General features: G+C 43.0%; 1 protein-coding gene across 3 annotated transcripts in view; it reads right to left on the reverse strand.

The window, feature by feature from the left end:
* Positions 1-3,584: 3,584 nt before the first annotated feature.
* NR3C2 (nuclear receptor subfamily 3 group C member 2) overlaps positions 3,585-13,025 on the reverse strand; it is a 366,145-nt gene continuing 356,704 nt past the window's right edge. For all 3 annotated transcript variants that reach the window (XM_034959228.3, XM_034959227.3, XM_003815857.5), the window contains exon 9: positions 3,585-6,315. In XM_034959228.3, the coding sequence (XP_034815119.1) occupies positions 6,160-6,315 (156 nt within the window). In that variant the 3' untranslated portion in view covers positions 3,585-6,159. The remainder of the gene's footprint in view (positions 6,316-13,025) is intronic.

A 13,025-nucleotide genomic window follows, 5' to 3' on the forward strand; every position in this document is an offset into this window, starting at 1 on the left:
GCACAAGCCAGGAGATATTAGCCCATTTTATGGATGAGAAAATGGAGACGAGCACTTGCTTGCTCAGGTTCGATAAGCTAGTCACAGAAAGTTCTTTCTGCTGTGCCATCTTGTCCTCAGGGCCATGCTGTTATGAGTTGAATTGTTTCCCACTCCCCAAATTCACATGTTGAAGTCCTTAACCCCTAGTCCCTCAGAATGTGATGTCATTAGGAACTAGAATCTTTGCAGATGTTGCTAGTTAAGCTGAGCACAGTAGGGTTGGCCTTAATCCGATATGACTGATGTCCTTAAAACAAGGAGAAATTTGGACACTGAGACAGACTCACATAGAAGAAAGATGACATGAAGAGAAACAGGGAGAAGACAGCCATCTACAAGCCAAGGGGAGAGGCCTGGAATAGACCCTTCTCTCTCAGCCCTCACTGAAGGAACCAACCCTGCTGACACCTCCATCTTGGACTTCCAGCCTCCAGAACTGGGAGAAAATGCATTTCTGTTTAAGGTGCCCAATTTGTGGTCCTTTGTTACAGTAGCTCTACGAACGTAATACAGTGGTGAAAAGTGCGTGTTGCATTACAAACAAGCTGTTTTGAAATCCTATTTTTGCTATTTTATATCTTGGTGATCTCTGGTAAGTTACTTGACCTTTTTATGGTTCTGTTTGTGCCTGTGAAATGGAAAGAGGGAGAAGCAACCTGTGGGATGTGACAGTTAAATGAGAGTGAATGTCCTGTGCTGGATGGGCACATGGTAGGAAGTGGGGTTTAGTAAATGGAGAGGACCGGAGAAGGCAAGGCAGCAGGACACTGTGGTGGTTGGGGGTCGGTTTCTGTCCCCCTTCTCATCTGTAAATCACCGCCTGCTTCCTGCCAGCATCTCTTCTCCAAAAGCCATTCCATGCTCTTGTCGTTTGCTGACATTGCTCAGCCTCTCCCCTCCTTCCCAACGCCACTCCAGGCTCCTGCTCTCTTGGACTTGCCTTTGTTCCCATTCACCTCCAGACTGGGCATCTTCTCAGCTTCTTAGGAGTTCTCCCTTCCAGTCTCTCAAAGCCAGTTCTGGTTACTCCTTCATTGGCTAGATGTTTTCCATGACTTCTTGAATCTTCTTGAGCCACGTAGCTTTCCTCTGTCCACTCTGAGGATGCTATTCCAGGAGTGTGTCCTCAAACAGCTCTCCCACTCCTAGTTCTGCAAATGTCTTCTCAATTGCTTGTCAGCACTCTTCCTCCTTGACTGGCCTGAGCAGTAATTTATTGCTACCTCATTTGGGCAGCCCAGCTCATTCTGACACTTAAATGTCTAGCTAAAAGTATCTCAATCTATCGGTTAGAAGAATACCTTGGAAAACACTTTCTATCTGAAGATCAACTTGATTGGAAGGACTCCCTATTTTTGGCCCAAGAGACCTGCACTTTAAATTTGGGCAGTGAATGCATGGCAGCTCAGGGCCATGCCTTGGTGTCTGGATTCCTTCTTCCTTGTGGAGTTTAGCAACTAAGGAAACACTGCAAGGTGGAGCAGCTCCCATGCCCGGAGCAGCAGGATCAGACCTAGCCAGGCCAGTTTTCACAGGTGCTGCCATCCACCCTCGGTCAGGCTGGCTCAGGGCATGGAGATCCATATAAAGGGGTTTTTTCAGACTAGGGAAAACTTGGAAACCACTGTCTTGGCAACATACATGCTGCAGCAAAATATCTCAGTAACTACTAGTGTGGTAGACATTTAAAGATCCTGATCTTTCACCCCTCCCCAAACCCGTGCCCTTTTGTGGAGTCCTTTCAGGCTGACTCAGGGCTTGACCTCACAACTTGCTTTGGCCAATGGGCTTGGAGCAAACTTGTTTCAGTCAGAGGCATGGAAAGTGTTATATGCCTTTCCAGGCTCTTTTTTAAAGCCCTGGCTTTGCCATGAAAATAAACCCAGACTAGCTTGCTGGAGGATGAGAGGCCACATGGAGCAGTGCCACCGCAGACCAGACAGCTGCAGGCTAACCACGGATATACAAACAATCCCAGCTCAGCCGAGCCTGGCTCAGGTCAGCACACCCTAGCCTGCTTCCCCCAGCCGACTCATAGACACATGAGAAATACTAAATGGTGATTGATCTAAACCAGTAAGTTTTGGGATGTTTTGTTATACAGCAGCAGCTAACTGCCTGCCACTTTGCCCCATCGTTCACTTTGCTTTGGACAGTCTTGGTCGATGATCAATGTTGAGATTGTGCCTTACCCAATCCCAGTGTTGTTTTGGAAGCTACTGTTTTATTTCCAAGAAAATTGCTACAGTAGCAACTGGCTGACTTGAAATTAAAGTGCCAGAGATACTTGTAATCAAGTCATTTTAATCTGTGTACATTTGCAGAGTTTATAAAAAATGTTAGAGCTGATTTGTACATAAAGGGACAATGTTTTCTATTTGCTTGGAGGGAATTCAGCATACAGAAACAAACAAGCCTCTAAATACATAGGCATCACCGGGCACAATTTTTTCTTTTTTTAACTGCTCTGGCATATAGTGGCTGGCTGTCTCAGTGGCAGAGACACAGTTCTTAGCTAATGATTCCTAACTGTGGGCTGAATTCTTTGGGCCTGAGAGCACTTCTAGAGATTGTGAGAAATAGTCACACTTGACCCAAGAATGAGTCTGTTCAATTCAAAAAGGGCACCCCCTTTAGCCAAGGGTGCACATTGTAGGGGCCTCCTGCCAGCTTTGGGTGGGTTCCCAGCCCAAGATGGCTTTTGTTTCAAGTTAGGGGCTCTCTGTGAAAAGCCCTGTTCCCTAATAGGTCAAATTTCTGAAATTTTTAAATCTAAAATTGCACTTATAGTATTTTACACACCAAAAGTTTGTGCTCCCAATTTTCTTCCTGTGCTGTGTTCAGTGGGTATGCTGTGTTCCAGAAATGGATCTGTTGTGTTTCACAAAGCTGAATTTTACTATCAATCAAATAGTCTTCTCTTGCTGAAAGCAAATAATTTGAACAATCACCAGTTGAGCAACACACTAAAAATGTACTGTACTTTATCTTGTGGGAAATGTTTTCTATTTAAAAACCAGCTGGTGATTGCTTACTGCTCCTTTGTGGCCCATATTAATGAGTGGAATCCAGGGGACAAGCCTGCAGAAATGTCAGAAGCATCATGGCCAATGGGGAGCTGAGCTTCTTGGTGGTGCAAGGGTGCTGGGGGATGATAGGGTGAGACCATGTAGAAGAAGAACTTTGGAGTCATACGGGGGCTCCACTCACATTAGTCTCAAATTCTGCAGAATAAGTTTTCAAGTGGTTGTGAAGATAAATGAGGCAATGTATATATAGGGTTTAGCAACTACATGGCAATAGTTATCCAATGGTTACAGAGTATTTTAATGAACTAAATATCAAAAGTATTAAAAACAAGGTCTCTGATCAGTCCCCCAAAGAGTAGAATTAACATGTGGCTAACATAGGACTCTTTCTAACATGGAAAACCACGTTCTCCATCTTGGATGTAGGCAGAGTGCATACAATCAAGATTTGGGAGGGCACAAAATCCAGGTGTACCTACAGACATTGAAATGAATTTGCTCCAAAACAACAGGTGATTAAAGTAAAGGATTTATTGTAATCTGCTTACAGTCCTTTGCAAAGACAGACATATGTTTTTGCATAAAGATATAAATTGCTTCATTTTAAACTAATTTAGTGTTTTTTTAAATTATATGAACTTTTGGTGAATTATGAACTGTACCAAACCAAGATTTTTAAGAGCAATATGGTACAAAAATAAGAGCAGACAGACAATTTGGACTGGGACAGGCATTCAACAGTGAATTTAGAATATGGCTTTGCTGTTTAATCAAGCAAAGTTACCTGGAGACACACAAAGAGCCAGTAACTTTGTTAATACAAAAAGCTGATGCAGACCATCTCCATCCCAAACCTGGTTAAGTCAGAATTCCCATTTTATAAAAACTAAGTCTGAACTAAAAGCTGCTTTTGTAAGTAAGCCATTTGTTTGCTAGCAACTCCCAGTCTGCATGCTGTGTATTTATTACCTTCAAAGTGTGGCTTTCATATTGCTGTGCATGTAAGTAAGTTGACTGTATTTAAAGATCTGCCTATAAATTAAATTCCTGAAATTGCAAATTATGTAAGAAAAACTCCTCCCTCTGAGTGCAGCTTTCACAGGTTTCCCCTTGCATAAGGCAGGTGTCTTTTGAAAGACAAGGTAATGTTGCCTGCATGGTGAACCCTGGAGAAAAGTGTTGATCTAATTAATTGCTGCTTCCTCGTGGCCATGGGCTTCTCCAGCTACAGCTTTTAGATTTTGGAAAATAATATGATTTCACTGAGTAAACCTGATGATTATCATCACTTTTAAAAGATTAATTTGGCCTCTATTCAAAGTAGTTTATTTAGTGCAATCATATTGTTAGTTTCCCCAGAGATACATATGTTTGTGATTTGGGGCAAGAGAAAAGCCATACATTGCATCAGTGCCAAACAAACAAACAGATTAATGAATTAAACATTTTAGTGCCACTGTCTTGCTTATATGATCTGTAATTTTTCTCCAAAACAAAACAACTGTTTATGTATAAAATTTATTTTTAAAACCTACCTTTTAAAAATCTAAAATCCCTCTATCTCCCGGTCTCCATGCCATTCAGACTGAACCTTGCCAAGATGGGCCGTCCCAGCGCATCCTGCATGATCTGTGCGTTCCTGTGACCGGTTCCAGGAGTGCAGAACCTCTTTCCAAGATCAGAAGGGAATAGCTGATCTTTAACAGAGAGAGTGCATGGAATTTTTTTTTCCCACAGGAGAAAATCTGATTTTCTAAAATGGGAGGAAAAGATGCTCTCTGAGCCATCAAGTTCCCAGTCTCACTCTCGTAGAGCTGGTTCTGCTTCTAGAGGAAAAGGGAAACGAGGCAGCTTTCCTAAAGCTGCAGCACTCCCAGGACCTCCTCTCCCACATGTGTTGTCAAATGACACCTTCCAGGAGCTGCAGACACCGCAGTGTGTCATTCCCCGATGGAGCAGGATGAAGCAGAAGCCAGAAAACGTGCTGGAGTCCCACAAATGCCCCAAGCGGGAGACCAAGAACAAAACAAAAAGTACAGAAAAAGTAGAAAGGTTTCAAGACAACCGAAGAGGTTTCAGTGTGGTTATTTACAACAGAGACTGTAAAATGGTAAATTAGATATGAAGCTAAAAAAGGCACAGCTTTCCCTTTCTTAAATACACTGTAAACGGTTCATTATGCATGCAGGACATTGCACTTTACAAAAAAAAATTACCTTGTTTAGACAAAGATAGTACTTAAATAGTCTCCAGCAAAATAGAATTCTTTCAAAAATACTTTCCCATTCATCCTATTAACCATTAAAGATTTTTTTTGTATGTGTCTCATTTACAAAAGATCCTTATACCTTATTTCAGGTCCTTCATAATTTATACATACGGTAATGTACAGCACAGCAAAAGACTGCAAAAAATTGTAAAGCCAACACAATAGATACTAGAAATCAAACCAAGGCATTTGTTTTAACATCTTATCCATTCTAATTAAATAAGAAATGGACGCTAACGAGTGTGTATACCAGTGATGCAGAAGACCGTGGACGAGCGAGGGCTCAGAGGCAGCTGCTGCCCCACGCCACGAGTTCTGTTATTACACAACAGGAATCTGTATATATTTTTTATTTTTTTGTGTTTTTTTAATAACAAAAGAATATTAATGCCCCATATTGACTATACGTTTTATGTGCAAACCAAGGGTAAGCTTTAAAAAGTTCGTTAGTCCTTGAACCCTTTTAAAACAAGCGAACGATACCAGAAACTACATGGCATAGTTAAAACTTCTTCCATCTGTGAAAATATCAAAATCAGAGTTATTGACTAGATATGGCTTTTCATCCCGAGGAACAGGAACATGTTTCTAAGCGCTGGGGGATTGGAGGTGGGGAATCCTTCAGACTGCTCTGGTCTCGCCAAATCCACGGAAAAACAGCTTTCCTGGCTCCAAACCTCTGACATGACTTTAAACTTGAGAAACTGTTGAACAAGTGTGAATCAACCATCACATGTTAAAAACAGGTTTTCTTGGGTCCTTCTGGGTGTGGAACAACACAGGGAAACTTAAGGCAAAGTTCTTCTGGGCAGCGGGCAGTCACTTCCGGTGGAAGTAGAGCGGCTTGGCGTTCCCCGACTCCACCTTGGGCAGCTGGTCGCTGATGATCTCCACCAGCATTGCGGGGAACTCTACCTTCAGCGCATGGGACTCTCGGAAGGTGTAGAAGCAGAATTCCAGCAGGTCGCTCACCAGCTGTAACACAGACACAGGGGGCATGATACGGGGGCCTCGTTTCCGGCCCTGGATCCCTCTGCATTCTGACTTTGGTGGGAACTCAAAGGACAACATTTAGAAAGCCTCCCAGGAGACCATGTCTTCGTTAATTGAGCAGAGTCATCTGTCCTGGGAGAGGAAGAAGGGTGCTCACATCACCCATGTCATCTGCCTTTCATGGAAAACAAACGAATTCAGCTGAGAGCTGAATTTTGAGTGCTGAATGTATGAGCTGCAACAGGGACAGTGACAGAATTAACAGTGACTGGGTCACTGAACTGCACTCATCAAAATCTAATTTCTAAATGTGTGCCTACATGTGTATCTTTGTATTGGTGATGGGCCTTCCCAGGGTGTAAGGTGGGCTGGTGGGAAGGGGCAAGTGCTGGCCCAGGGTCTAAGCACCACAGATGCCCAGGAGGGTGAGGAGCAGGACAGAGCACTGCACAGGCAGCTGTGGTGTTCCCCTAACTGGGCCTGACAATGGAGCTGCCACCAAGGGGACAGCTGGCACTTCCACCTGCAGCCCCAGGCCCTCTTTCCTTCTTTGTGGGTGCCTGCCCTGTAGGGGCAGACCTGAGACTCCTCAGCTACTTCCTATTTCAGGCTGATTTTGAGAGTGAAAAACATCAAGGACAAGTTCTGAGGTGTCCCCCTAGCTCATGTTCCCTACTCTGTGAACCAAGAACTTTTCTCAGCCCCTCCAGACCTGACCTACTCCTACTTTATTAAAAAAAAAAATTGGAGGCTGGCAATACGGCCAAATAGGAACAGCTCTGGTCTGCAGTTCCCAGTGAGATCAATGCAGAAGGTGGGTGATTGCTGCATTTCCAACTGAGGTACCCGGCTTATCTCATTGGGACTGGTTAGACAGTGGGTGTAGCCCACAGAGGGTGAGCTGAAGCAGGGTGGGGCGTCGCCTCACCCGGGAAGTGCAAGGGGTTGGGGAACTCCCTCCCCTAGCCAAGGGAAGCCATGAGGGGGACTGTGCTGTAACGGTGCATTCTGGCCCAGAGACTACACTTTTCCCAGGGTCTTCACAACCCATAGACCAGGAGATTCCCTTGGGTGCCTGTGCCACCAGGGCCCTGGGTTTCAAGCACAAAACTGGGCACTGGTTAGGGCAGACACTGAGCTAGCTGCAGTTTTTTTTTTTTTCATACCCCAGTGGCATCTGGAACACCAGCGAGACAGAACCGTTCACTTCCCTAGAAAGGGGGCCGAAGCCAAGGGAGCCAAGCTGTTTAGCTCAGCGGATCCCACCACCACGGAGCCTAGCAAGCTAAGATACACTGGCTTGAAATTCTTGCTGCCAGCACAGCAGTCTGAAGTCGACCTGGGATGCTCGAGCTTGGTGGGGGAAGAGGGGAGGAGCATCCACCATTACTGAGGCTTGAGTAGGCGGTTTTCCCCTCCCAGTGTAAACAGAGCCACCGGGAAGTTCCAAGTGGGTAGAGCACACTGCAGCTCCCCAAAGCCGCTGTAGCCAGACTGCCTCACTAGATTCCTCCTCTCTGGGCAAAGGATCTCTGAAAGAAAGGCAGCAGCCCCAGTCAGGGGCTTATAGATAAAACCCCATCTCCCTGGGACAGAGCAACTGGGGGAAGGGGTGGCTGTGGGCACAGCTTCAGCAGACTTAAATGTTCCTGCCTGCCGGCTCTGAAGAGAGCAGTGGTTCTCCCAACACAGCACTAGAGTTCTGCTAAGGGACGGACTGCCTCCTGAAGTGGGTCCCTGATCCCTGTGCCTCCTGACAAAGAGACACCTCATACAGGAGAGCTTCACCTGGCATCTGGCGGGTGCCCCATTGGGACAAAGCCTCCAGGCAGCGATCTTTGCTGTTCTGCAGCCTCCACTGGTGATACCCAAGCAAACAGGGTCTGGAGTGGACCTCCAGCAAACTCCAGCAGACCTGCAGCACAGGGGCCTGACTGGTAGAAGGAAAACTAACAAAGGAAGGGCATCAACATCAACAAAAAGGATGTCCACAAAGAAACCTCATCTGAAGGCCACCAACATCAAAGACCAAAGGTAGATAAATCCATGAAGATGGGGAGAAACCAGTGCAAAAAAGCCTGAAAATTCCAAAAACCAGAATGCCTCTTCTCCTACAAAGGATCACAACTCCTCGTCAGCAAGGGAACAAAACAGGATGGAGAATGAGTTTGATGAATTGACAGAAGTAGGCTTCAGAAGGTGGATAATAACAAACTCCTCTGAGCTAAAGGAGCATGTTGTAACCCAATGCAAGGAAGCTAAGAACCTTGAAAAAAGACGAATTGTTAACTAGAATAACCAGTTTAGAGAAGAATATAAATGACCTGATGGAGCTGAAAAACACAGCACAAGAACTTCGTGAAGCATACACAATTATCAATAGCTGAATTGATCAAGCAGAAGAAAGAATATCAGAGATTTAAGATCAACTCAAAGGAATAAAGCAAGAAAAGAAGATGAGAGAAAAAAGAGTGAAAAAGAAATGAACAAAGCCTCCAAGAAATACAGGACTATGAAAAGACCAAATCTACGTTTAATTGGTCTAACTGAAAGTGAAGGGGAGAATAGAACCAAGTTGGAAAACACTCTTCAGGATATTATCCAGGAGAACTTCCCCAACCTAGCAAGACAGGCCAACATTCAAATTCAGGAAATACAGAGAACACCACAAAGATACTCCACAAGAAGAGCAACTCCAAGACACACAATAGTCAGATTCGCCAAGGTTGAAATGAAGGAAAAATGTTAAGGGAAGCCAGAGAGAAAGGTCGGGTTACCCACAAAGTGGGAAGCCCATCAGAATAACAGCAGATCTCTCTGCAGAAACCCTACAAGCCAGAAGAGAGTGGGGGCCAATATTCAACATTCTTAAAAGAATTTTCAACCCAGAATTTCATATCTGGCTAAACTAAGCTTCATAAGTGAAGGAGAAATAAAATTCTTTACAGACAAGCAAATGCTGAGAGATTCTATCACCGCCAGGCCTGCGTTACAAGAGCTCCTGAAGGAAGCGCTAGACATGGAAAGGAACAACTAGTACCAGCCACTGCAAAAACATACCAAATTGTAAAGACCATTGATGCTATGAAGAAACTGCATCAACTAATGGGCAAAACAACCAGCTAGCATCATAATGACAGGATTAAATTCACACATAACAATGGCCTTAAATGTAAACAGGCTAAATCCCCCAGTTAAAAGACACAGTCTAGCAAATTCAATCGAGTCAAAATCCATCGGTGTGCTGTATTCAGAAGACCCATTTCACGTGCAAAGACACATATAGTCTCAAAATAAAGGGATGGAGGAAGATTTACCAAGCAAATGGAAAGCAAAAATAGCAGGGGTTCCAATCCTAGTGTCTGATAAAACAGACTTTAAACCAACAAAGATCAAAGGAGGGCATTACATAATGGTAAAGGAATCAATGCAAAAAGAAGTGCTAACTATCCTAAATATATATGCACCCAATACAGGACCACCCAGATTCACAAAGCAAGTAATTAGAGACATACACAGAGACTTAGACTCCCACACAATAATATTGGGAGACTTTAACACCCCGCTGTCAATAGTAGATCAATGAGACAGAAAATTAACAAAGATATTCAGGACTTGAACTCAGCTCTGGACCAAGCAGACCTAATAGACATCTACAGAACTCTCCACCCCAAATCAACAGAATATACATTCTTCTCAGCACCTCATCGCACATATTCTAAAATTGACCACGTAATTGGAAGTAAAACACTCCTTAGCAAATGCAAAAGAAAGGAAACAACAGTCTGTCAGACCACAGTGCCATCGAATTAGAACTCAGGATTAAGAAACTCACTCAAAACGCACAACCACATGGAAACTGAAAAACCTGCTCCTGAATGATTCTTGGGTAAATAATGAAATTAAGGTAGAAATAAATAAGTTCTTTGAAACCAATGAGAGCAAAGACACAATGTACCAGAATCTGTGGGACACAGCTAAAGCAGTGTTTAGACGGAAATTTATAGCACTAAATGCCCACAGGAGAAAGCAGGAAGGATCTAAAGTTGACACCCTAACATCACAATTAAAAGAACTAGAGAAGCAAGAGCAAACAAATTCAAAAGCTAGCAGAAGGCAAGAAATAGGATCAGAGCAGAACTGAAGGAGATAGGGACATGAAAAATCCTTCAAAAAAAATCAATGAATCCAGGGGCTGGTTTTTTTTGAAAAGATCAACAAAATAGATAGACTGCTAGACTAATGAAGAAAAGAGAGAAGAATCAAACGCAATAAAAAATGATAAAGTAGATGTCACCACTGATCCCACAGAAATACAGATTACCATCAGAGAATACTATAAACACCTCTGTGCAAATAAACTAGAAAATCTAGAAGAAATGGATAAATTTCTGGACACACACCCTCTCAAGTCTAAACCAGGAAGAAGTCGAATGCCTGAACAGACCAATAACAAGTTCTGAAATTGGGCAGTAATTAATAGCCTACCAACCAAAAAAAGTCCAGGACTGGGCGGATGCACGGCCAGATTTTACCAGAGGTACAAAGAGGAGCTGGTACCATTCCTTCTGAAACTATTCCAAACAATAGAAAAAGAGAGACTCCTCCCTAACTCATTTTATGAGGCCAGCATCGTCCTGATACCCAAACCTTGCAGAGACACAACAAAAAGTGAAAATTTCAGGCCAATTTCCCTGATGACCATTGATGCAAAAATCCTCAATAAAATACGGGCAAACTGAATCCAGCAGCACATTAAAAAGCTTATCTACCACGATCAAGTCGGCTTCATCCCTGGGATGCAAACCTGGTTCAACATACACAAATCAATAAACGTAATCCATTACATAAACAGAACCAATGACAAAAACCACATGGTTATCTCAATAGATGCAGAAAAGGCCTTTGATAAAATTTAACATGGCTTCATGCTAAAAACTCCCAATAGCTGGGCGCGGTGGCTCACGCCTGTTATCCCAGCACTTTGAGAGGCTGAGGTGGGCGGATCACTTGAGGTCAGGAGTTTGAGATCAGCCTGGCTAAAATGGTGAAACCCTGTCTCCACTTAAAAAAATAAATAAATAAATTAGCCAGGCATGGTGGCATACACCTGTAATCCCAGCTACTCAGAAGGCAGAGGCAGGAGAATTGATAGAACTCGAGAAATGGAGGTTGCAGTGTGCCAAGATTGCACCACCGCAATCCAGCCTGAGTGACAGAGCGAGACTGTCTCAAAAAACAGACAAAAAAAATAAACTAGGTATTGATGGAACATATCTCAAAATATCTATTTCTGCCAAAACCACAGCCAATATCATACTGAATGGACAACAACTGGAAGCATTCCCTTCGAAAACCGGCACAATACAAGGATGCCCTCTCTCACTTCTATTCAACATAGTATTAGAACTTCTGGCCAGGGCAATCAGGCAAGAGAAAGAAATAAAGGGTATTCAAATAGGAAGACAGGAAGTCAAATTGTCTCTGTTTGCAGATGACATGATTATATTTAGAAAACCCCATCATCTCAGCCCAAAATCTCCTTAAGCCGATAAGCAACTTCAGCAAAGTCTCAGGATACAAAATCAGTGTGCAAAAGTTACAAGCATTCCTATACACCAATAATAGACAAACAGCCAAATCATTAGTGAACTCCCATTCACAATTGCTACAAACAGAATAAAATAACTAGGAATACAACATACAAGGGATGTGAAGGACATCTTCAAGTCTCAAGGAAATAAGAGAAGACACAACAAGTGGAAAAGCATTCCATGCTCATGAATAGGAACAACAAATATCATGAAAATGGCCGTACTGCCCAAAGTAATTTATAGATTCAGTGCTATCCCCACCAGCTATCATTGACTTTCTTCACAGAATTAGAAAAAAACTACTTCAAATTTCATACGGAACCAAAAAACAGCCCGCATAGCCAAGATAATCCTAAGCAAAAAACAAAGCTGGAGGCATCATGCTACCTGACTTTATACTACAAGGATAAAGTAAAACAGATATATAGACCAATGGAACAGAACAGAACAGAGGCCTCAGAAATAATGCCACACATCTACAACCATCTGATCTTTGACAAACCTGAAAAAACAATGGGGAAAGGATTCTCTATTTAATAAATGGTACTGCGAAAACCGGCTAGCCATATGCAGAAAACTGAAACTGGACCCCTTCCTTATACCTTATACAAAAATCAACTCAAGATGGATTAAAGACTTAAACATAAGACCTAAAACCATAACAACCCTAGAAGAAAACCTAGCCAGCCAATACCATTCAGGACGTAGGCATGGGCAAAAACTTCATGACTAAAACACCAAAAGCAATGGCAACAACAGCCAAAATGGACAAATGGCATCTAATAAACTAAAGAGCTTCTGCACAGCAAAAGAAACTATTATCAGAGTGAACAAGCAACCTACAGAATGGGAGAAAATTTTTGCAATCTATCCATCTGACACAGGGCTAATATCCAGAATCTACTTAAATTTACAAGAAAAAACCCCATCAAAAAGTGGGCAAAGGATATGAAGAGACTCTTCTCAAAAGAGACATTTATGCAGCCAACAAACATTTGGAAAAAAGCTCATCATCACTGGTCATTAGAGAAATGCAAATCAAAACCACAATGAGATAGCACCTCATGCCAGTTAGAATGGTGATCACTAAAAAGTTAG

The sequence above is a fragment of the Pan paniscus genome, chromosome 3, assembly GCF_029289425.2.
Source record: "Pan paniscus chromosome 3, NHGRI_mPanPan1-v2.0_pri, whole genome shotgun sequence".
Classification (NCBI taxonomy): domain Eukaryota; kingdom Metazoa; phylum Chordata; class Mammalia; order Primates; family Hominidae; genus Pan; species Pan paniscus.